A 26,651-nucleotide genomic window follows, 5' to 3' on the forward strand; every position below is an offset into this window, starting at 1 on the left:
GAAACCCAACTCTCTACTAGCAGCCATCTCACCTAGGGTTGGGTCTTAGCAGCCTTCTTTCCTTCATGCTGGAGGGTTCATTAGCTTGATCTTGTGCTGGTCATATGCAGGCAACCACAGCTGCAGTGAGTCCATGATTTCATTGCTCCTGTCAGAAACATCGTTTTGTCCCATTCTTTCCTGACCTCCACATTTACAATATTTCTTCCCACTGATCTTTAATATTCTTTTGACATTTGGGGGTCGGGAAGGAGTACAACTGTAATTATATCATGTGGTGTCTTATCAACAAGTTTTTGCAGCAATCAAGAACGGTGGTAATAATCTATATTGCTTTGATGGTCTCTGTGACACCTTACAAATAACTGGGGTATGTCACATTTGGTACTAGGATTTTTATTTCTCACTTGTGGATTCTATGAGGAGTCTATCTCCTGCAGGCATAATTGCCTGGCCTATTGATTGCTAGAATCACAAACACATACTATTGTACCAGCTTTATTTTATATGGGTTCTGGAAATTAAACTCAGGTCTCTATGATTTGAGGCAAACACTTTACTGACTGAGCAACCTCTCAAAACTCAGTGTTGTTTTAATTTTTATTTCCCTGGTGGTTAAACATGTTGAGTGTTTTTATGCTTATTGGCTATTTTTACTTTATCCTTTGCTGTAGACTACATCCATGAGCTCACTAGCAAGTCTGAAAATGCAGATTGTCTGTGAATGTTACTTACATGTTCATAAGCATAGACTGTCTCTATGGGATCATTAGAATATTCATAGGGACAGACTGTCTCTAAGAGGTTAGTGGTGTGTACCTAGACATCAGTGAGGTCATTCACATGCACCCAGTACAGATTGCTTCTATGATGTCATTCAAGTGTTAGTAGATATAGACTGTCTTTGTGTAGTCACTTATATGTCACTACTGTCTCTATGTGGCAGTGTCTCATTTGTGTGTAGGTATGGACTGCAATTTTTAAACAAATACTTCTGTGCATAAAGCTGAAAATTTAGTAGTCATTCATGTGTGCATTGGCACAGTCTGCCTTCATGTATTCACTCATGTAAACACGGGTTCTAATTGTCTCTAATGTCATTCAAATGTGTATAGCCTGCCTGTGTGTGGTCACTTACATGTTTGCAAGAGCAGAGTGTCACACTGAGGTAACTCACATGTGCATAAGTGTAGATATCTCTATGTGATTACTGTGTATGAGTGGGTAAAAACTGAATGGCAGTCTCTCACATGTCTCCATTATGTTTCTAGTGTGTTGTATTAGTTATTTTTCTAATTGCTGTGAGCAAGCACTCAGTGAGAAACAATTTATGAAAGATCTTACTTTTATTTACAGTTCCAGCAGGAAGGTATGGTGGAAGGACCATGATACTGAATAATGAATCAGTAATCTGAAAGCAGAGAGTATACAAGAAGTGGGGCTGAGATATAAACTTGAATTCCTGTCCCAAGGGATAAATTCTTACAAGACTCCACCTCCTAAAGGTTCTATGATTTCCCAAAACAGCACCATAAGCTGGGGCCAAAGTCCTCAAACACATGCCCCTATGGAGGCATTTCACACCCAAACCACATCATTTGTGCATAGATGTATAGATGTCTCTCTTTGGTCACTCTCTCTCTCTCTCTCTCTCTCTCTCTCTCTCTCTTTGTGTGTGTGTGTGTGTGTGTATGTGTAAATTCACACACATACAATCTTGCAAGTATGAGCAGACACAGACTATCTATCTAGTCATTTATATATGCACAGTGCATAATGCCTATGTGGTCACATGTGTGTGCATGAGTTCAGATTGTCTTCCAAGGAGAGACAAGTTAATCTTTGGTGGTTTGTTCTACAACCACAGGGTGTAGCTCATGGGCTGGGCAGTGAGTATTACAACTAGAGTCGACTTATATCTCTAGGTACTGGAAAAGGATGTCAGTAACTGCCATGGTATATTTAAGTACTTGCCACTGCTTATCCCTCTCCTGAGAGCTAATGACACTCACTTGGGTCTGTGGGTCAAAGCTTTCCACTGTATGGAATGTGTTGTTCTGATTCAGGGTTTTCAACTTCTAGTTAGAGGTGTTCTTCATGAATTCAGAGAACAGTTCCCTAACTCTTGTCATGGCTTTTCAGACTGGGGCCTGCAGGGGAGAATCTTTGCTGCCTTGAAGCTAGCTAGGCAGCAGTCTTTTAAAAATCACTTGTTATGCTGGCTGATGTTGCATGAGGAAAGACAAGCCTTTCCCAGTGCCTATATGGCAAGTGACCCAAGATTCTTGTCTTGTGGAATGGCGAATAATCCCAGTGATTCACCCAACACAGATTATGTGTGTGTGTGTGTTTGTTTAGTCTGCTTTCCTTTGGTCTTTGCCTGTCTCTGTACCAGCACATGACATACTTCTCTTGCTCACACTTGTGTGTGTGCTCTCCCCTCTCTCCCCTCTATAAATTATCTGATACTGAGAGTAGGGTGAGAATTTTGAGGCAGTCTTAAGACAGATTTCCTATGTCTTCTGTATATAACCAAAACTGCAAACTTCTGGCAAATCCACACACAGAGAAAACTGTCCTTAGATTTGCTAGATGCTCCACTAATTCAGACACATTTATTTCTCTTGTGCTCTTAAGAAGCTACTTTTCACATTGACATGTTGCTTCCAAGAGGTCTGTGGGTAAACTAAGTCAAAGTGTTGGCTTGCTACTAAGGGTGCAAGGGTGCATTGCTATAGCCTTGGGGGGAAATGTAAGAGTGGCTAAACAGATGATGTGAAAATCATCCTGACACTGATGGTGCTTGAACTAAGAGTAAAGACTTTCCAAGGATAACATGGAGAGTGAGTGAACTATGCGCAGAACATGGAAAGTGAGTGAGGTATGAGCAGAATAATCTGGAAGGACTAGAAGCAGGGAGAGGAACCCACCATAGAGACAGGGAAGGGGTTGATCAGAAAACAGGAGGAGGTACAAGAAAATACATTGCTATCAAGTAAAGGAAGTGGAGAGCTTAAAGCAGAAGTAGCTAATAAATTAAAATGTAACAAGGGGTTCCAATACCACAGTGGCTGGATTTGTTTTCAGTGTTGTGATGAGGAAATGAAGATGTCATTGACAGCTTTAAAAAAAAGCAGTTCTGATAATATGATATAGATGAAAGCCAGACTATAATTGGATTAAGGGGTGCATGGGTGAATGGAAGACGAATAAATAACTTTCTTAGGAAATTTGAATTGGAAAGGAAGAAGGAAAAAGAAAGGGTGTTAGTTATAGTTTACTCAGAAAACCTCATCCTGTGGGACCAAAGGGAAGAATAAACATAAGTGAAGAAGGAAATAAGTTTAAGTGTGGGTACCTGTGAGTGTGATGAATTTCATGATGTGCAGCCTCCATTATATTATCAAATAAAGAGGTAAGATCAACTACTAAGTCTAAAGAATAAAAGATTGGATATAGTAGGGCAAGGTGGAGTACTGAAGATTATAAATAATCCTAGAGAGGGGGCATTTATAAATAAATGAAATTATAGAGAAGTGAAAATATATATGAGACTAATAATTTTAAAAATTTAATCTAAGAATAGGAGGTAATGAGAATGATAGCCAAAGGAAAATGGAGTGTATGCCATGAGTGAGGAGGAAGTCAAGAACTATACCTTGTTTTCTGTAGCTGTTTCTTATAAATGTTGACATTTTTTAACATGAAGAGAAGCTGAGATGAAGGGAACACTGAACCAGATACTATCACCTTCTCTGATTGTGGAGCAGCAGGAGATGGTGTCATGAACAAAAGAGAAAAGGACTTGTTTGACTTGATGGGTACCTTCAGACAGGAGAAACTTGACAGGAGAGAAAACTCACTGCAATCATGCTGATTTTCTGGAGAAAAATGCTAGTTGGTACTTTGAGGGCCTTTATGTCCCAAGAACAGGCTGTATGGCAGGAAGGTTTATATTTATCTACATCCCCAAATCCCAGATTTACACAAGTTCTTTTTCAAGAGACTTGACTGAAAGTCCTTGGGGGCATTTGTGTTTAATTCAGTGATGGAGACTATCTTCCTACCTGTGTAGAGATACATACTTCTCCCGAGAGATTCACAGCGACTGTGGGAAGGGTGACTGTGAGTTCCACAATGAATAGATGTCCATCATAGCTTCATATATTGCTTCTCAACATGTCGGTTTCCCATACCAAGCAGGTCTTAAACTTGAGATTCCCCTGCTTCTGCCTCTCAAGAGCTATGATTACTGCCATTAACTACCTCACCTAGGGGATATCTTTATCTAGAGCCTGAAGAATGCAAGTAAAGGTAGATGCTGGCAGAAGCTGAGCAGGTAAATATAGTTCATACTTCTTAATACACAGTTCAGATTGGTTTATGAACCTTCTGTACTTTATTGCAATTATGTACACCATTTTATGTCCTTTCAAATATTAAATTCATCTATCTCTTTTAAAAATACTTTTAATTAAAATATGTTTGTTTATCTGTATAGCATTCCTACTTTTGTTCCCTCCTTCTTAAGTCTTCCATTTAATACCCACTCTCAAATTCATGGCCTGTTTTTCTCTAACTGTTAATATATTTAAATATACATATAAATGTGTATATGTTCCTAATATACATGTTTCTTTAACATATATTCCTTAGTGTATAAATAAAATTTGCTCTGTCTATATGATATTACTTATAGGTACATAATTTTAGTGCTATTTGGTATCAGACAACTTGTGTGTGTGTGTGTGTGTGTGTGTGTGTGTGTTTACCTGGGAAAGACTATTTCTCCTGCTTTCAACATTATGCTGTTTCTAATTCTTTGCTAGGCTTGAGGTCCCATGAGATTTCCTTCTTTCATGTTAGCATGTCTACTGGTGGCATCCTTATTTAGGTTTTGTTGAGGCATCTATGTTGATGTAACTTCATGGCTGTTGCTTCTTTGACATTTCTAGACACAATCTATAACAAATTCCCGGATGCCCTGCCTCTTTCAATCTTTCAGCCCCCTCTTCTGTTATGATCCCCAAGCCTTAAATGTAGGAGTTGCAAGTTGGGTACCACATGATCACTTTTTCTCTGGATTTTGATTGTTTGTGGTTTTCTGTAATGGTTTCCATCTGTTGCAAAAAGAAGATTCTTTGATGAGGGGTGAAACCTATATTTATCTGTGGGTGTAAGAATAAATATTTAAAATGTAGTTAGGAATTGTGCTGGTTTAGTAAAGTGGTTGTTGTAGGTTTTTCTCCAAGAACCCTGACCACTAGCCCCAGGGATTTGGCTAGGTTTCTAGTACCAGACATGATTTTCTTCTTGTTGAGTGAGCCTTAAGTCCAACTGGAGAGCTGTTGGTTACCACCAAGGTAGTCATGCCACTATAGCACCCTTAGTGATATTGTGACTTGCTGGTTATTGTTGTAGCTCATCATAACTGGGTAAAATCAGCGGTTCTCTTTCTTGCCTTTGAGGTTTGCATGGCACCTTCTATTACTGTGTAAGTTAGTTCTTAGGCAGTAGGCTTTCAGGTCAGATTCAGCATGGCTCCTCTGGATCCTGTGTTTGAAGCACATGGTGTTTTGCCTTCAACTTCTGGGAGGTAACCAAAGACAACAGAAATAGTCTATAATGTTGTGGGAGTCTCTTGAACAACCCTGACCACTAGTATCATTTATTTCTTAGTAAATCTTTTCTGTAGGAAGAAGTTCAGCTTAGAATTTATGAACTTATATCCAGTGATATATTCTTAAATCTGAGTCAAGTACTGGGTACATTAGTTAGTCCAGAAGCTAAGACATTTACTTCATTAACTTTGAGTAAGTTTTAAAATACTATGCATGGTACAGAAGACAAGCCATCATACATAGGAAACAGGCACACTAATTTCCACACTTTGACCCTCTTTGGTATAGACATAGATCAGATCAACAATCTTTTCCAGCAAAATAAATGTTTCTTTTATCCATTCAATGAGGGGCTGTTTCCAACTGTCTCTAGATTTTAAAAATTTAGTCCCTCTTAGACTTACTAAGCTCTATGTATATTTTTGTGAGTGCAGAAAGATGAGCAACCACACCCTGTTTGCCACTAGCATGACATCATCTGAAAGAGTAATTTATGACTGGGGAAAGAATTGGGCAAGGAAGAAGGGGGGATTAGCACAACCAGCCCCTGATGCTGCAGCTAGAGGGGAAGAGGCCTTTTGGAGGATGCTCAGGAGAAATGAACTGAACTGCTGGGTTGAGAGAGGTCAGATGGATGGTGGCCAAGCCTGGCAAATGGAAGACAGAGAAGCCAGTAGTAACACACAGATAGCCCAAGGAAGTCATGCCAGCAGCAGGAGAATTTAGGCAAAGTGAATAAGTAAAAAGAGAGCAAATTGTAAAAGTACCATGTCCCAGTTTTAATTGGAAACACAAAAGGGGTCAGAGCTAGAGTTTCATCCCAGGTACCCTGTTCTTCTTGTAAGCTGTCTTTCATCCTACCTATCCCACTGCTTTTCTAGTTTCTTCTCCTCTTCCACACCCCCATTTATTGAAACATTTCCACATGAAAAATTTACATGATGTCATCATCACTCCAACCATCAGTAAAACATAATGCAATTCTTTTAATAAACAAGAAAAACAAAGGGAATATGACTAAGTCCAGGGAAAACCAGGCAAGAGCCCAAAACATTGCATTTGCAGGAAAGCAGCTAAAGGAATATCCCTCTGATCACATCCAATACCACCTCATGGAGCTTGGATGATTTCTTGTGCCGAAAACTAAACTATTTTTCCAAGATATTACAAGTGAATAAAAGTACTATTTAAAAATCCCTTTCTCCAAAGCATCTGAAGGTCTAGAGGAATGACCTTTTTTATTTCTTCGCTTTCATTCCTGGTTTTAGTTCTGTTCCAAGAAACACAAAAATTACCTCTTTTTGGATTTCCATTTCCTGGGTGTCCCTTGCCAGCACATTCTACACATGAGTTAAATAAATGGTGTGAGCAGCATGGCTGGGAAGCAGTACAAGCAATAGAAGAAGGCTTATGTTATCCTAATGTGAGTTGGGAGCTTGCAATGCCTATGGCTTGTCTAGTTAGAATAATGGCTATGAAATGTAATCCTAAAGAAATTAAAAAACTATGTCTATCTGAATTAAGCTGTGAAAAGCTGCCTTTAGTTTTTCCTCTTTTGGGGGATGGCACAACATGACCATTGTCGGAAGTACTTCTTAAATTTAAGGACTAGTGACTTCTAGCTTAGTTGCTCCTTAAATTACATAATTACAATCTTTTCATTCTGTATAATACATTATGTTCTCAGATCTGATCATTTTGTGTTGGATTGGTGTGCTCTTCCCTGGGGAAGACTATTTCTCTTGCTCTCAGGCATCCTAAGTTTGATTGCAGTTCTTTATATATGGTTGAAGCCTAGTGAGATTCTGCTCATTTTACCCCTCACCCCTGAACCCCGTCCATGTTGACATGTCTGTTGGTGTCATCCTTGTTCATGTTTAATCAACAATATTGGTAAGACTTCATGTGTTTAGTTTCTCTGAAATTTCTAGGAGATGTACTATCATAATAAACTCCCTTTTCCTCTACCTTGAAGTCTTTCCATTCCTATCTTCTGCAATGTCGCCAGAGCCATAGATGCTTAAGTTGTGAAGTATATACATACCTCAGATCTGCCACACCCAATCCATTAATCTCTGCATTGTGATCACTTGTGGTTTTTTTGTGATAGTTTCCATTTTCTGTAAAAAGGAGCTTCTTTGACAGAGTTGGTAGCCTACTTATGTATGGGTATAAGGATAAGATTTAGAATGCTGTAAGAAATTCTGATGGTCTAGAAAGTGGCAGTAGTAGATTCTTTTCTAAGATCTATGAACTTAACAGCCTCAGGGAGCTGACTAAATTTTCAGGACAAGGTATAATTTGCCCCTTTAAGTTCAACTAGACATCTGTTGATCACCACTGATATGTAAGTGACACTTCTTGCATCTTTATGCATATATTGCCATGTTGGTAATTGCTGCATTGTCACAGTTTGGTAGGGCTATTTAATTCAGTGGTTCTCAACCTGTGAGTCACAACCACACTGGGGACTGAATGACTCTCTCATAATGATCACCTAAGACCATCAGAAAAAAATAGATATTTATATTATAATTCATAACAGTAACAAAATTACAGTTATGAAGTAGCAATGAAAATACTTTCATTTTTGGGGGTTACCACAACATGAAGAAGTGTATTAAAAGATCACAATATTAGGAAGGTTGAGAATCATTAGTTCAATTGCTTCACTCCCTTTGAAACTTGCATAGTATTTTCTGGAACTGTGGAAGCTAGACCACAGGAAAGAGGCTTTCAGAAAAGATTCAGCTTGAATCTTCTGAGTTGGGTGTCCTAAATGAGTGGTGCCTTCAGCAATAGGGAACAACCTTCAATCCCTGAGAGCGCCTAAGGGCTACATCAATAATCTATGATGTTTTGCAAGTCATGTTGTTGTTCTTTTGTTTGTTTGTTTGTTTTGTTTTTTTTTTCCGAGACAGTGCTTCTCTGTATTGTTTTGGAGCCTGTCCTGGAAATTTCTTGGTAGATCAGGCTGATCTTAAACTCACAGAGATCCTCCTGCTTTTGCCTCCTGAGTTCTGGGATCACCAACGCCTGGCAAGAGTCATGTTTTAACACACCTTCAATTCTGTGTGTAAGTACATATATAAAACTGTTTAGGTTGAAGACAGTGTCTGAATTATGCTTTCTGTTGCTGTGATGAAACATCATGACTAAAAGCAACTTGGGGAGGAAAGGACTTAGTTTTTCACACTTATATATCACAGCTCATCATCAAAGGCAGTCAGGGCAGGAACTCAATGCAGGAACCTGGACACAGGAGCTGATGCAGAAACCATGTATAGCTGCTTACTGATTTGCTCCTAATTGCTTGTTCAACCCACGTTCTTGTAGAACCTGGAACCATGACCCCTGAGGTTGCACCACCCACAATGGACTGGGCCTTCCCCCATCAATAACTAATTAAGAAAATGCTATGCAATCTTGCTTACAGTAGGGTCTTATGGAGGCAATTTTTTTTTTCAGTTGAGGTTCCTTCCTCTAGCTTTTGATAGGTTGACATAAAACTATCCAGCATGAATATTGGTCAGAAAACCCATTGTTATTATAAAGAGATAGGAGTAGATAGGATGGTTTTCTTTGGATTAAGGGATTCAAAAAGGAAGTTAATGGACACTATCATTTACAGGAGCTTTATGATGTCTTCTACTTCCCAAACTCTTCTAATTTTTACTTCTTACAACTTGCTTCCTAGCCACTTTTTCACCATTTCTTTAAAAAAATAATGGTTGCTATAGACATATGATAAAACATATGTAACTGAACTTCCTGCCATCACAAGGACCAGGCAGTATGAAGATACTTATGAAAAGCTGAGAGGTTGAAGGTTTTCCTCTTCATCCAGAGCATAATTCTCAAAATAAAGAATTATCAACATCAATGGGTTTATATTGAAGAAATAATTCCTATGAAAAAGGAGAAATGAGAGTAAAGTCAAATTAGAGGCTTCTTGCAGAAATTGTGGTTTTTCAAAGCAGTAGGATTTTACTTAATGGGAAAATATTTCAAATGCATCTCTTCCTAGACTTCATTTTAGGCATGTCTCTTGCCTCTGTACCCTTCCAAAAATCTTTGTCAAATGAAAATACTATGATAATAACCAGATCTGGCCCTGGCATTATCTGCCCTTTGGTGTGATATTCTCTCTTTGTGCTTGCTCCCCAGAGCATACATGAGTGTAAAGGAGCTAAAGGAGGCCTTGCTGCTCAACAGTACTCATTTCCTCAATGTCTACTTTGCCAACTCAGTAGGGGAGGACCTTGCAGGTGCTGCTACATGGCCTTGGGAAAAAGAAGCTGTTAGTCACTTGGGTAAGTGAAATGAACTATGATAGATTAAACTCTATGAGAAGAGTTTGTGAAAGTAAGGCAAGGGAAGAGGAAACACAAGAAATATGTAGTCAATGAATTTACTGAAAATATGTAGTTAGTGAAAACTGCTTTAGGTCTAGAATTACAGTTGTGTGAGTCTATAAAAATGTTTCAAAATAAAAACCAAGATGTAGTAGATCAAACACCCAGAAAGCTCTAAACTGACTCTATAATCTAGTCCTGGTGGTATGGGCCTAGTTACTAAGGATGTTGGTTCTAAGTGATCAGGTTTCAAAGGCAATTCAAAGCTACTTACTGAGACTGTATCACCAAATAAAAAGTAAAGTGAAAAAATCATATTGCATTCATGAACTTTCAATAACTACTGATGACTGCACTGGGTCTGAATTAGAGTGGGCTAATCAACAGTCAGACAAGTCTAGAAGACAGACTTAGGGGACCTATCCCTCACTGTCAGATAGATTCAGGGAAACGGGAGTCATTGCCTTCTGTTGTATATTCACTGGTGACACAACCAGGCTCCAGTGGATAGTCACACTCCAATGGTCACATAGGTAACCATGGTTAAGATAAATGGGTCATGAAACTGTCATGAATCTGGAAAAGGGACAGGTATTTAGTGGGGCCAATAGGCATCTGAGGGATTTAAGAGAGAATATGGGGAAGAAAGTAACTAGAATATAGCATACACATGTATAGAATTGCCAAAGAGCTAACTTTATAAAAAAAATATGAGTGCTCATTGTCATGGTTCATAAGTATAATGTCAGGCATGGATAGTTGAGAAAACAAACATGAGATATCACTATTTCAAGATTACCTTGAGCTACAGAGTGAGATCCCTATTCGAAAAAATACAGAAAAGAAATAAAAATCAGAAACTAATCAACAGTCACATAACCCTGCATGCAAATAAATTGCTCAGGTAAAGTCCATTTTGCTGGGTCTATTTTAAGTCTTAGCAGGGCTTAAAAGGAAAAAAATCACTAAGGTGACCAAACTGTAAAACCTGGTTTAGTAGTCTGTACTAGGAATCAGATAGGTCTTTTGCTTAGCTCAGACTCTCAAGGAGACTCTAGGAAATTCAGACAGGTTTCAGTCACATTTCTAGGATGACTAAAACTGGAGGTACCCTGTATTCTTCATGAAAGCTAGTGTGAATTAGTGTAACCCTCCTGGTGACAGTGCATGTACTAGTGGGTCCTAGTCAAATAATCCAATCAATTGTGAGTTTGGTGATTTTAATTGCTTTATCAAAACAGTAACAGAAAGGATGAAAAACACTGAGGCAGTTTCTAGGTACCACCGATCACCTTTTTGGTGGATGTGTGAAGGGCTCTGGCAGCAAGGTACACTCAGCAGCTGCTGGCTCTCAATCTGAAACCTTAAACGATATTCTTCTGGTCTTTATGGGAATAAATTTTGCCATTTGACAAGAGTTGCTGAGATGGAGTTGATTACTGAATATATTTGAATTTTATTAGATATGAAAACAGTCAATATTCATTTAGCAATGCAAAAGTAGATAAACTGCTCGAACATTAGCTGCTTGATGACATCAGACCTAGAGTTTGCTTCCGATTAACAAAGAGACAGAGTTCAGGCCCAGACCCAGGGAAATGGGAAGCACAGAAGTGAGACTGATGTCCTCTTCATGATTTTCCTCTCAGAATATTTGCTAATTATTTAGGTATGTGTTTTCAGAGCCAAAGCCTAGAAGAAACCAACTCCAAAATGACTTCTAAGAGATTAAAAAGTAGAACAGTGATTTCCAAAGTTACATCACAGAAGGGAAATCTGGTTTACATTGGGCTTAAAATTCAACTAGAAACACTCTTTGTTGTTGTATACAGGAAGCCCTCCTGCCTCTGTACTAATTGTCCAAGCAAAGGAAGATAACTTCTAGGGGAAGACAATACCATCACCCTACATGATTTTATGTGTAGTATCTAGCAGTCAATATAAAATCACTTGATATTTTCAGGAAATACACTCAAATGATGGAAAACAAAACCAATTCAGCAACAAAAGACAATATGACCCATAGATCATGTAACTATTAGAGCTTTTAGACATTAGGCTAGTATATATAATTGGCTAATGTGTAAAAATACATAAAAACTAGGGAAATTGTTAGGAGAACTGGGATCTATAGGAAATCATCAAGTAAAAATTTTAGAACTAAAAAGTAGTACTAGTAATTCAAATTAAAAAATTAGTAAAAGGCTAATGATAAAAAATTGAAGACCTAAAAGAAATTATATAAATTGAAACTCAGAGAGGAAAATGATAAAAAGATAAGAAAACATCTTGAGAAATATTTAATTCCTTAGATTATATAATTAAAATTTCTAATGAAATTGGAGTTCTATAAAGACAGAATGAAATTGGAAAGGGCATATTATTCAGAGATAGTGGCTGACCACCTTGGGATTCTGACACTCTCTTCTGGTCCCTGTGATTACCCACACTCATGTACAAATATCTACACACACACACCACCACCACCACCACCACACACACACACACACACACACAATTTTAAGAATCTAAGAAAAAAGAAACTGTAATTAAGAAAGCCTAATATAGTTTTTACATTAACATTATATGGGCTCCAGCTCAGACTAAAAGGTTGTCAAGCTACCATTAAACCCCATTACCTGATGTTCAAAAGAGAGACAAACAGGAGACTGATCCAGACTCCATGAATGTAATGCCAGGGAAGAGGCCACAGAAATCACTGGGGCCTTGGGTAGTAGCTCAGTGTTCACCATGGTTAATGAATGAGCTTTGGGAGCCCATTCCAAATAGAGGGATGCTCTCTCAGCCTGGACACATGGGGAAGGGCCTAGGTTCTGCCCAGGATGAAATGGCAGACTTTAGAGATCCCCCCCAAGGAGGGTCTCACCCTCCCTGGGGAATGATGTGGAGATTGGGAGGGGGGCTGGGGGAGCTGGTGGAGGATCAAGGGAGGAGGGGTAGGAGAGGGAGGGAGCTGGGACTGACATGTGAAACATTCACGTTTCTAATTTAAATAAAAAACATATATTGAGAAAAAACAAAAGAGACAATTGTTAAATATAGAACACAAATAGTTAAATTTAAAGTCTAGGAAAGTAAAGTAAATACCATGTAAATACTAATCCGAAGGAAAAGAGCTTTCTAACATCAGATGAAGTACACTGTTAGATGGTAGTATCAGAAATAAATAAGGCTAGTTTTACAAAAGAGTAAATTCAATTAGAAGATGTAATTGTAATGAATTTGGATTTGACCATTAACATGTCCTGAAAAAAAACCCAGCCATTTATACAAACAGACAAATCTCCAGTCATAGCTGGTGGTTTTAAATAATTTTCTCAGAAAAGATATGATGAGTAAACATTCAATAGACATGTAGAGATTTGAGAAATATGATTAGAAATTTGACTCAATTAGTAGAATCAGACAGTGTATTTACACAGAGCAGAACATAACGCTCTTCTCATATGCCATGGAAAACTTATCAAAGGAGTTCATGACCGCAGAGTAATTTCAGAGGATGAAAGTTGTAAAACTTTTCTCTCTCATCTCATTGTAAATAAGCTAGAAATCAAATAATAAGACAATAAAAATGAGGAATGCCCTGATTATTTAGAAATTAAGCAATATACTCCTAATTAACCATAGGCTAAATTATAGTGGAAACAGGAAACAATTTTAAATAAAATGATTATAAAAAGATGTTATACAAAAATTGTTGTGCATATGGAGACACAAGCAAGGGAAAGTTACAGCTTTGTTTATTAGAAAAGAAGAAAGTCTTCATATCAAGCCAGAAAAAATTAGCATATTAAACTCAAAAAAGGAGGACTAAGGAAGTGTTAAAATCAAGACAAGAAATAAAATTGTTGAAAATAAGCTTCCATCAGAAAAAAATTAACAGAATAGAAGGTTTTGAAGAGAGAAAACAAGTCACAGGGGAAGTGGATTGATAAGTTCCTAAAAAGATGAACTCATCAATAAAAACAATGACAGAAAAGGAATCTATTTTATCATAAAAAATGAAAGAGGTGGGCTGGGCATAAGGGTGCAAGCCTCTAATCCTAGCACTCAGGAGGCAAAGCAAGGCAGATAGATGTCTGAGCTTGAAGCCAGCACAACCTACACAGTGAGTTCCAGGCCAGTCAGAACTGTACATAGCTTCCATATACCTATAACAGGCAATAATTGTTTTCAACTAATGGTTTTGGAGAAATTGTGTATCCACGTGGGACAGAAAATGAGCCTCAGTTTGAACTCTGCAATGGATAGAGAAGTTAAGTCAAAATAGAGCATCTACTTAAGTGTAGAGAATGAAAGTATGGAATACCTATTAGAAAATATAGGCAAAAATCTTTGGGACAGGCCTAAGCAAAAAGTGCATATATAAGATACCAAAAGCATGGTTTAGGAAAATAAAAAACTCACCAGTTAGATTACAGCAACATAGAAAACCTTTTTCTAACAAAGAGTCTGTCAAGATGTGTAAAGAAACCACAGGCTTTTATAAAATAATAAAAAGCACATATATGGAAATGACTTCTATTTAGAACACACAAATTCTCAAAACTCAGTAATAACAGAAAAATTAGGCATTCCAGTTAGATATGAGCAAAGATAAAAACAGACATTATATAAGGAGGATGCAGAGATAAAAACAATCACAAGAAATAAAGTTTTACCTCATTAACTACTACAGAAATGCAAGTTAAGACTGCAATGAAGTATTGCCACACACCTATCTAAAGAGCTAAAATAAAAACCTACCATAGCAATACTGCATGCTAGTGAGGGTCTAAGGGTCTATGAAAGCTGGGTCTATCATACTTGCTAGTGGAAAACTTAGAGTGACATGGCCACCCTGAAGAATTTGCAAATTTCTTATGAATTGGAGAATACCCTGCAACATGGTGGTGCATGCCTTTAATCCCAGTTCTTGGGAGGCAGACACAAGCAGATCTCTGAGTTCAACACCAGCCTGGTATAAAGAGTTCTTGGTGCTGAGATTAAAGGTATGTGCTACTATGCCCAGCAACGAGGGAGGTTTTAATGATGGGCTGTCTGTATTTTGAGTGTGGTGGTGATTTTGTAATTGTATACATGTGATAAACTTACAGAGAACTGCACACATGCAAATTACACACAGGTGTAAGAATTGGTCTGTAACACCTATACATAAGGAGGAAACTATAGATAGAGTAGGAGTGCTGTGAATTCTTACAGACAGAGGGACATGTAAGTAAGCTGGTGGTGGAATTACATTTCAATGCAATGACTCAAGAAATATTTATAATTTATCTTCTGAAATTTTGACTCACAATTAGTTGCAAAAACAGCTATGGATATTTACATTTTGTTCTTAAAACTTGAAGGATTGAGAGTGCTCTCCTGCTATGTGGTTCTTAATGTGCATTTCAGGAGATGGGCTGACCAACTCACAGCTCTGATTAAGTGTGAAATTGCTTGTGTATATATTTGTTGTTTCCTACTCAATCATAATTGTGATTTAAAAAGAGAATACCAGTGCAGACTGTTGACATGACATGGCAGAGGAAACCATTGAGGATTTTCTGAACAGCCCTCCCAAGAGTCTAGGTAGGATTATGTTTGTATCAGTGTGCAGCAGCTCACCATGCTTAAGGTTATCTGAGTGACCTGCACATAAGCACACCAGCCTTAAAGTTAGAAAACCAAAAGTAGTTTCTGATCACCAATGACTCCCACTCTGTGGAAACCCCATGATTCATCCTGCTTTGCCATCAACACCATTTCTATTGTCTGGTATGATTTTGTCTTTCTAATTTTATGATAATGGGGTAAGAAATTTTTTTAATTTATGGATTCAAAGACAGAATATTTGACTAAACAAAGTTAGCACTTCTGTAAGTCACTTATATCATAATCACAACCTTCATTCATTCATGTGCATGCAAACATTCATTCAAAGAACAAGTGGTGAAGCCATTTTGTGGCAATACAGAAATAGAAGAATGCAAGGACAGAACAGTGCACAGCACTAGTGGGAGACAGATATGAAACGCATGCTTTTGCTGTTGTATCGTAGAGCAACAAAGGGCTAGACAGGCCCATTGAGAGAAACTGCAAAACTCTTCTGAAAGCATCACGGGTGGTATTCCTAGACAGCTGACATTTGAAGTGAGCACTGAAGGACAGATAAGTCTGGAATTCACGTGGCAGAGAAAACTCCTGAGTGAAAAATCTGAGAGATGCCTTGATTTACAGCTGGCAAAGCCTGGCCATGCTTAGAAGTGGAATGAACTCCACACAACTCCATCAGTACTCCCCAAACTTATCTTTTCCTTTTGTGCTCCCACAAAGATTTACAAAAACCTCCATGCTTCTTCACGTGTTTGTACAGTAACATGAAAAAATTTAATCCATAAATTCAACTAGTAGCAACTAATACAGCACTGGTAACTTACTTAAATTATGAAGTAGTGGGAATTTCTTTCCAGTATAATTGCCATTTCAAAGGATTACTTTTCTACATTTCGACAAAGTTTACATTGCTTAACCATTAGTGAACAAAAATACAGAGACAATTATATTTCAATGAGATAAGTGTGGTTCCACACATCAAGATCAGTGCATATGCATGTGGATGGGTAGTAAATATTACCATAATTTAATATGTTAAAGTGTCAGTTGTATTACTTGTTTCTCTTTACCTTGGAGTGCAGAGAATATTTTCCTATAAAGTCCTACCAACATGACTGCCCAAATGTGAGCTGAACAAGGATGACACCAGTGGACATGCCAAAGTGGATGGGTAAAAGCTTAGGAGGCCTTAACCCTACACAAAGAACTGTAGCAACTAAGGAAAGTTGGGAGCGGAAGAAGTTCTCTTCCCCAGGGAAGAGCTTAACAACTGGTCATTTGGTGTCAAATGACCAGCTCTGAAAACATACACTGTGCATAAGTAACAGTATGCAGACTAAACAGGCTAGACAGAGAAATGATGCCCAGTACATGCTTCGTGAATTGTAAGAGGATGCTTGTTACCTACCAAGTCCCTTTCTAACAACATCTGCAGTCTGAAGTCATTATTACTTTTCTCTGATGATTCAGAAGAACTTGAGATCCCCCAGTGCATGACAACTGGGGACACGTGTAGCTGAAAGGGCACACAGGTAAATAAAAGGCCTTGGGAATTATTTTCTTTTTTACCATGAGCTACTTTGGCGGTCTAGTGTTGGGTCTGGGGAAAACCAGTGAGAACTTGGGAACATAACACCACACTGGAAGCTTGACTTTCCACAGCTGAGATTTCTCTTTTCATCAGCAACTCCTCTCTCTCTTTTCTTCCTCGGCAACATACCCAGGACCACACAACAGCTCTGCCTTATTGTTTTAGCTTGTTCCTCATAATCAAAGCTGAAAGGCCTTCTAAGTAGGCACATCTGTATTGCCCCTGCAAGTCCATAAAGGAACAGCTGTGCCACACATGGTCACCAGTTGCTAAATCAGAGTTCCATTCATTCTGTGCCATATTTTGAAGTTTGATCCCAGCCTTGCCTGTATTGAGTTCAGTTCTCAATGTACACATGCAAACATGCAGAAAATATAAATGTATTTCATGATTGGCCTTAAATTCTGTTTAACACCCATGTTAATGAATACAAGAAATTTAATCAGTTTAGCCTCACTGCATTTGGGGCTTTATCTAGCCAATGTGATGCTTCATACATCCTAATTGCAGAGGGCACATGGTCTGTTTGGTCCTTAGTCACCAAGTGATGCTGACCACCCAAGGTAACCATAATTCTTATCACAGTGTCCCACTCATGGAGTCACTTGAGTGACTTCACTTTGTCTCTTTGTGTTACCCCTTGCCCATTTAGCCTCACTTTCTTTCTATCCAGCCACTCTTCTTTAGAACTGACACTCAGAAATTCACCTCTAGAAGAGGCAAAATCTATCTGCTATCAGATTACATAAACCTGTCTTAAATCTTGATACTTGAAAGATGGGGTGACCAACTTTATTGGACCGATCACCATCTACACATTCCCAACAATTATCTTTTATCTTCTTTCCTTCACCTTATGGGTCTTCTCTAGGCTAATGTGGTGGTGAGTATGTTGGCAGTGTGAAAGCATCATTCTAATACTTACCCTTTACTGAACATGGCCAAAGCAATACGGCTTCATTTCTAGATCACTGGCCATCCCTAGGAGACCATCAGTATAGGGAACACTTCATTTTTGGGGACAAAGCAAGTCTTGAGATTACACTAAGACATGATACCAGAACTAGTTTGAGACTATAGCAGTAGATGACTCTCACTTTTGAAAGGCTGACCCAGGTCTCCCCTTATTCTCTTTCTCAGGCACTGGAGATTACACTTAATCTTGTCTGAAAATTTTGAGGCTGAAGAATGAAGCAAAGTCAAATGCTTCAGTGATGGTAAAAGGAAGGAAGCAGGGAGTGAGTCTTAATAAGGAGGGCAGGTAGAAGTTAGATCATTCAGCAGTTTTCTCATCTAAACCCATTTCTGTGTGATTTCCTGTTCTCTGAAACACCTGCCTTGGTATCCTGTAGAAACGGGTTAGGGTGAGTGAGACATATTGCTAGCTTCTTGGAAGTAGGAAAAGTGAACTCAGAAGCAAAATTCTTCAAAATTATTTAGTATTTTAATAACTCTTTGAGAATCTCATATATTGTATTTTATCATATTTATTCCCCACCACACTCCTCCCCTGAACTCTTCCCACATTTACTTTTTATCTCTCACCCTCTCTTTTGGCTTTAATTATTCTTATTATATATATACAAACATACATATAAAATACAAATACAACCATCTGGCTTCATTTATTGTTAAATCTTATCAGGACTGAATAGTTAGCATTGAATAACCAATTAGAAGACTCATCCCTGGGGAAGATTCATTCTCACTCTCTGAGAAGTTATTCATTGCCCATTCCTTTCCATCTGGGGTGAAGCTTCATGGAATTTCCCCCACCTGTGTTGGCATGTCAACTGGTGTTATAATTTTGCAGGTTTTGTTTAGACAACCATGCTGCTGAGATTTCTTGGGTACGGCTTCCCTGGCCTATATAGAAATCATAATATTGCAGCAGATGTTCAGATCCTTTGGCTCTTTCAGTTTTTCTATTCTCTCTTCCAAGATGTTCCCTGAGCCTTAGGTATTGTTATATATAGATGTATCACATGGGGCTGAGCACTTCATGGTCAGTTGTTCTCCATGGACAGTTGTGTACAAGTAATTCTTTTAACTAATTTTTAAACAGCTAAAGTATGTCAAACACTTTTAGTTTTATTTATTGTGTATGTGTCCACATTCATGTGTGGGAGCAAGAGACTGATGTCAGTGTCTTCCTCAATCATTTGTTCCTAAAGTTTTGAGACAGATTATCTTATTTAACCTGAAACTCACCTCTTCTGCTAGACTAGTTGGCAAACAAGCCTCAAGGATTTCCCTCAGATTGTGCTGCTGCACCAATCTACTTTTCTCTCATGAGTGATAAAGATCCAAACCTTAGCCCTCATACTTACAAACTAAACATTTACTGACTGAGCTGTAGCCACAGATCCCAAATACTCCTAAAATACACAGATACTAGTGTTATCATCTCTGCTTTATAGGGTGTGAAGCTGAGTTCTAGGAGACCAGATGGCTGTTGACAGCTGGAATGTAGAAGAACTAGGTACCTCTCTGGCTGCCTTTCTCTGGATCCCAACTTCATGTGCTTCTGTGGATAGTAATGGCTCTCTACTCCAGCTTTTAAAATACTGATGTGTCATCTCTACTCTACTCAAATATATTTATACATATTTGTTGATGTTAGCATTTATAACTTCATTTTTCACTTTTCATGGTGGATTTAATGTATGTCTAGAGCTTAAGCTCTTGTCCCTCTCATAGAGCCTGATGATCACTAGGTCTGTAATGATGCAGGAGAGATGTTAGAGGAATGTTTACTGATTAGTTCTGTGGGTGTCTGTATAAAGAGGGAAGTGTATTATTAGATACCACCAAGTTAGTTATATTTTTAGAGGCTGAGATGAACTATTTGGGATTTTTGTCAAAGAATGACTAGGGAAGACTGATGTTCATCTCTTTCTCAAAGGTGTTTTCCAAACCTTCCATTACAGGTGGTGTTGTCCTCAACCCAGCTTATTATGGCATGCCTGGTCATACCAATACCATGATCCATGAGGTGGGGCATGTCCTGGGACTCTACCATGTTTTCAAAGGAGTCAGTGAAAGAGAATCCTGTGATGACCCCTGTAGAGAGACAGTGCCGTCCATGGAGACAGGAGACCTGTGTGCTGACACTGCTCCTACACCCAAGAGTAAGCTGTGTCGGGACCCAGAACCAGCTAACGACACCTGTGGTTTTACCCACTTCTCAGGGGCTCCATTCAATAACTACATGAGCTACACAGGTATCACCACAAACTCAGTGCTTTTGTTTTGTCTTAAGGTTGCTTAAGCATCTTTGGGGATTGGTAGAGTTTATGTAGTTAAAGGGAGCCAGGGAGATTCATGTCACAGAGTAGGAGTATATTTTGTGTTGGATATGCCTTTATTTTCCATGTGTTTGAAGTAGTTGACAAAATGTGGAGATATTACAGGATCTTGATTGCATTGTCTTCCATCAGAGCTTGAAAGTGAAGCACATTTGTATTGTGAATAGTTAAAATGGGACAAAGGAAAAAAATCCTCTTGAGATCTCTTCAGGTTTTACAACATGAAGATTCTCATTGAGGCATTTAACCTGAAGACAGTGATAAGTGACAGGTCTTTTACAGAGAGTTAACAAACTGACTTGATTAATTTAAGAACTATAAATCTTTTATCTTAACTATGTAAAAAATCAGATTCCCTTCTTACAGCTCAACATTGATTCCTAGCTTAACTATTTCATGTATCGTGCCCAAAATGATACTATTTAATTTTTTTAAATGGTACTTTGTTGGCCCTGTGGAAAACTGTATTGTGTGGCCTTGTCCTCTTTTGGAACATCTCCTGGATCAGAAAACTTACTGGTGTATCAGACGTTTTTTATGGCAAAAGTAACAGGACATTTCCTTTTAATTATGGGCATAATTATAGCAAAAATTGACAACTAATTTGATTTGATCACCTACTCCAAAGGTGAAGGATGGTTAATTTTTAGTTTCCTGTTTTAATAAAAGGCAAACTACCATACCTTGCTCATGACTTTGAAGGTAAGAAAAAAGAATGATCTAACTGGTTCTGCATGTGACTTCTTAAGGTGTTTCCCTCCAAATTTAAATGTAGTGAACAATGAATTGAATTCATAAGCATCAACATCTCTGTCTCCCTTAACCAGGATTTGTGGCCTTGGAGATGCAGAGTCTAGGAGCAGAAGTTCCTTAAGTACCACCTTTAAGTGTGGCAGAGACAATGTTGAAAAGCAGATGTGGTGGGTTTTGGTCTACTCTAAATAGAAAAGCCCTTGAAATGAAGGTCATTCATGTACAACCTGTGTAATGAACACAGTGGTTTTACTGCCTCTGAATGAAAGATTGAGGCCATCATTCCCATCCCTGAAATTTCCTTGACATGTCAGTTTCCTCTGCATTGAGCATCTCCAGTGAATACTCACTCTTCTTGGGCATGGTCACAGGGTCTATAGCAGCAGATGTAGGTAATTCCGAATACAGGTGAAGAAACCCTCTGCTGAAACACTGCCATCTTGTGGTATGATAAGTATGCAACCATCAGTTTGGGACAGTGGTTCTCAACCTGTGGGGTGGTCACATATCAGATATCCTGCATATCATATATTTACATATATTTACATGATGATTCATGACAATAGTAAAATTACAATTATAGAGTAGTAATAAAAATTATGGTTGGGGGTGGTGGTCACCACAACTCAAGGAACTATATAAAAGGGTTACAGCATTAGGAAAGTTGAGAACCATTGTCTTAGGACAATTCTGTGACTTTGTGACCAGAGTCTAATTCAAGGACATGCTGAGAATAATGAGATTGCTTCTGGGTGAAGCAAGTTTTCTATGTTTGTGCTTTTCCACCACATGTCAGGATTTTTTTTTTTACTGAGTTTAATGTTTTCTGAGTCTAATAAACGGGAGATGTAGGGTGCTAGGAGTAGTGGGAATGCAGATTCTTGCCTGCCTTTAGGCACTGATACAGGTTCAACCTTCACAACTGTTTTTTTTGTCTCTACAGATGATGAGTGCACTGACAGTTTCACACCTAACCAAGTGGCCCGGATGCATTGCTATTTGGACCTCGTATACCAGCAATGGAGTGAAAGCAGAAAGCCCACCCCCATTCCCATCCCACCCATGGTTATTGGGCAAACCCAAAAGTCCCTCACCATCCACTGGCTGCCTCCTATTAGTGGAGTTGTGTATGACAGGTGAGAGTGGTGGAACTCCACTGTCTTTGAAACATTTTAAAAGAGGGAAAGAATATAAAATGAAGAGAACCCGCATTGTGATAGAAACGTGTTCATGGCTGCTTGGGGTCACATCCTGAGTCTACTTAGGGCTCAGCTCCTTAGTAAGGCTAAAGGTGTCTCATTGGAGTCAGGGGTTCTTGTGTGCTTGTTCTACACAAGGATGGCCTGCCAGAACTGACAAAGCATGACCCATTGGTCTTAGCCAGCTGTTCCTCTGCAGGGTAAGGCTTGCTCCTTGGACAGTGGTGACTGGGGAAAGGAAAGCAGACCATGTTCCTTTAGTCAGTTCTAGGGTAAAAAGTGAAAGTGTGAGAGTATGCAATCTCAGCATTTCTAATACAGTCTCTGTCTCCAGCTGAACTCTGTGCTTGGCCTGATGGCCACTATCTGGAATTGTTACACTCTGTTCTTATTTGTCCCCTCCACTGGCTGCTGGAAACTAGTGTTTGTTTTTTTGTTTTGTTTTATTTTTTGTTTTTGTTTTTGTCTCTGAGACTACCATTGTAGACAGTTAATCCATATTCACTGAAGTAAGTCACAGTACCCAAGGCCAGCTGTCATTCTTCCTTTGTTTACTTATAGAACTGAATCTCAGGGAAATCTTTATAAAAAGTTGAGAGAGAGAGAGAGAGAGAGAGAGAGAGAGAGAGAGAGAGAGAGAGAGAGAGAGAGAGAGATCTGATGTGGCAATAGAGGATATGGTTTGACAAAAGGGTCCTGTGACAGACCCATGCAGATTTAACTCTCTGGAATCTTCTGCCCAAAAGCTGACTAATAGGAACTGTCTTTCTTTTCTGTCCTGTTATGTGGGAGACACTGTGAGACATCTGGCTTTACCTTTTCATGTTGCCCTCTTGGTGAGCACCATACCTCCCTGTGAGTGAGAATCACACAGGGCTGGCTCAAGACCCCACATAGCTGATGGCGAGGTAATTTAGTAACAAGGAACACAGAATAGATTAGAAGAAATGGATGCTTTGAATTTTGAGCTTTCTTTCCTGTTTATTTTTCTCAATATAATATTTTACTAATTCTTTGAGAATTTCATATGATTAAATTTGACCATATTCACCCCAACTCCTCCCTCTGACTCCTCCAAGGTCCACCCTCCCCTTTCCATAACCCCAAATTTGTGGCCTTTACTATTTTTTAAAATAGCCCATTAGGGCCAGTTTGTGCTGTCTGCATACTCCTGGGTATAGGGCCATAGGACAGTGACTCTTTTTGTACAACATTTACCTGTGGGTATTTGTGTCCAGCTAAGGGCAAAATTGCCCTGGAACATGTCTTCACACTCTTTGGATTTAATGAAAGCCTGGGGTTGGGAGCAGGTAAGGAGAGATGAAGACACAGTAAAACCAGTGTATTAGTTTTCAAAGTGATACTCACGAACCTCGGAATCTTCATTTCTTGACACACACTTAGTCATGACGCCACTTAGCACTCACAGCACCACAAAATTGCTTGCATTGTTATCAGCACCCAGGTTCCCAAGAGCTCCTTTGGTGATTTAGTGCACATCTATGCAATGTGTGTAAGAATCATCTTCCTGCAAGTGTGACCTTGTGTAGCTCTGGCTGGACTGTCCTGTGTGGGTACATGCAAACCCAAGTTTTACATCAGTTTATGTAACACGTGTAAACAATTTAATCTTTCAATTCTCTCTCTGGTACAAATGTTACGATAAAGCAGACATCAGAACTGGCTTGCTGAGAGTCTGTTGGCAGAAAAGATTGCAATTTGCTTTCTTTTCCCAACTAGGTGGGCTGGCTTTGAGGCCTCCTAGCACGTGTGTTGGAGACACTCACGTCACATGCCCAGCAATTTGTGTCATGCCTAGAGTTATGTTTACTCCACTCTTGTAGGTATTTGGAATCCTTATGTCAGAGAGGAGCCTCAGCTACGCACTCTGAAGCAGCCCCGGAAGGGCAAGTGCATCAGGGAAATGTGGTTTGGAATTGTGTCCACATTAGACAAAGCACTGATGGAATCAAAGGATAGATCTTAACTACACCCGTTAGTTGCCAAAATACTGAACACTAGGTGATATTTGGGAATGTGCCCAAAGAAATTAAGGAAGTTGTGACTTTGAGCAACTGACTTAAAGCTTTCTGAGCCCCAAGTTTTCTCATTTGTAAGCATGCTGTCATGGCAAGGATTTGAAAGAAGTTGTGAAAAACACAGGACCACGTTGTGTGAGATGCTTAATGTCATTATTATTGTTATTGTGTAATAATATGGTTTTACTAGTGTATTGTAAGATACTAATCTGCTACTCCTGTGCTCCGTTGGTGTGAGACTTTGATTTAAACTAGCTTTTCAGATAAGTTGTTCACAACCCAGTTCTAGAAACACTCCAAGTATGAGAAAGAGACAACTATCAGAGCAGTTGTTGGCCTCTGTTATTCAGTGTAGTTATTTCTACATACTCTGTTTACTCCAAATGTGGTGCTTGTAGAAACTTCTCCATACACTGAATCATCTCACAGACATCTACAGAGCAGACACATACAGAGGAACTGTTGAAGCCAGTCGTGTGCTAATTCTTACGGACACAATGAGAACTGAGCAGATCCAGATGCACAATCAGGCCCAGGAGTCAAAAGAGGATGGCTGTACATTTGCAGCATGACACAGCAGTGTCCTGAGAAAGGGGTCAACTGTAGGAGTGTGTACAGAGAAGCAGGGGTCAGACTCTGAGAGGAGGAAGGCTAAGCACCCCTGCGAAGGCCACATCTAAGTAAGTAAAGAGTTGCTAAGCGAGGATGCTGGCAAAGCCGATGGGATTGCTAGGAGAACGTGCATTTTGTGGAGTGATGTGAAGGAGTGTCAAGGATTTGCACCATGGTGTGGTGGAACTTGTGCTAGAAATATAAAGTTTATGTAGGAACTAATTATAGGATATAAGGCTGGAGCTAGCCTGTGATATCACCCAGTGCTGATAAGAAAGTATGATTCGTTGTTACTGACAATGGAGAATCAAGGGCTGTTACCCTCCACACTCTATTTTATGTATGTAAGTAAAAGTAGGGGATTAAAAGAGTCAGACCACACATTGATAGTGACTTCACTCTAGTGTGTGTATCCTGTGCCTTTCTGACACTTATTTACTACACATAGGGGTGAGGGGTTTTATGTTGGTTCAGGAAAATATACTTGCTTCTGTTTAGTGATTCTAGGATTCTTGGTCCTCACTGACTTCTTCATGACTTTGTTAAAATTTTCTCTTTCCTGACCTTGAGGTTTCTCATGCCTTGTGAATTTTGCAAAGATGAGGACTTCAGAAGGAGGACATGAGTTGTAATGATAAATGTGCCCACTTACCCTCCTGGGCCTGATTCTCCAGTGACATCCTTCTTCTCTAGAGTCTTCTTGGTTTCTTTTCCCTAATTCAACATAAGAACACTCCCTTCTTTATGCTTCCTCTTCCCAGGACCCCTGGCAGTATGTGTGATGCCTGTACTGAAGATGGGACATTCCATCAATATGGATACAAGGCTTCCTCTGGGCGGGTGTGTGACTCTTCAGGTTACTGGACTCCCGAGGAGGCTGTGGGTAAAGTACCATGAATTTTTGACTGATTATTTTAGTGGCCACTGAGCATGAGTAATGGATGAAGCAGTGGTATATGTTTGTGTGTTTTTGCACGTGGGTGAGGGGGGATTTGCTGAATATTTCCAGGGTCTTGGAAATACTGCTGCTGCTTCTGCATACTGAGTGTCCTGTATTGGTATAATGGGAAAGTCTTAAAGATTTCACAAAGAGGAATTGAGAAGTCAGACCCTTCTCAAGGGTAACCTCAGGGTGAACTAAGGCCAGAGACATTGCATATGTCTACTTGTCCCTGAAGCAGCTTCGGTGCATGATGGTGTAAGCGAAGTGCTTACTCCTCTGTATCGCAGAGTAATAGAGAACACATTGCAGAGCACACTCATGTGCTGGCTGAGCAAGCCTGGGTGGGGGGAGGGTGGACTAGGTGTTCCACACGGACTGTTCTCATCCACAGTATTTTATGAGTCTATTAATCACTGGTACTGGTTGTGCTTTGAATGTGATCTAAGCTAGGCTCTAGGAGGGGGAAGATGTTTTTCATTATTTCATTTCCTGTCCCTCCCCTAAATTCTCTAACAGTCACATACTCACTCACATATGTACATCAGGATCTAGAACACAGATTCCAACAGCAGTCTTTTCAGTGCAGTAAATGCTGTGGACATGGACATGGC

General features: G+C 39.2%; 1 protein-coding gene across 1 annotated transcript in view; it reads left to right on the forward strand.

Moving 5' to 3' along the window:
• The window catches only part of Pappa2 (pappalysin 2), a 234,881-nt gene that overhangs the window by 74,407 nt on the left and 133,823 nt on the right, over window positions 1-26,651 (forward strand). The window contains exons 3-6 of the mRNA XM_005071329.4: window positions 9,789-9,934; window positions 20,117-20,410; window positions 22,191-22,383; window positions 25,859-25,980. Coding sequence (XP_005071386.1) covers window positions 9,789-9,934; window positions 20,117-20,410; window positions 22,191-22,383; window positions 25,859-25,980 — 755 coding nt within the window. The remainder of the gene's footprint in view (window positions 1-9,788; window positions 9,935-20,116; window positions 20,411-22,190; window positions 22,384-25,858; window positions 25,981-26,651) is intronic.

Source organism: Mesocricetus auratus, unplaced genomic scaffold, assembly GCF_017639785.1.
Source record: "Mesocricetus auratus isolate SY011 unplaced genomic scaffold, BCM_Maur_2.0 Super-Scaffold_100676, whole genome shotgun sequence".
NCBI classification, from domain to species: domain Eukaryota; kingdom Metazoa; phylum Chordata; class Mammalia; order Rodentia; family Cricetidae; genus Mesocricetus; species Mesocricetus auratus.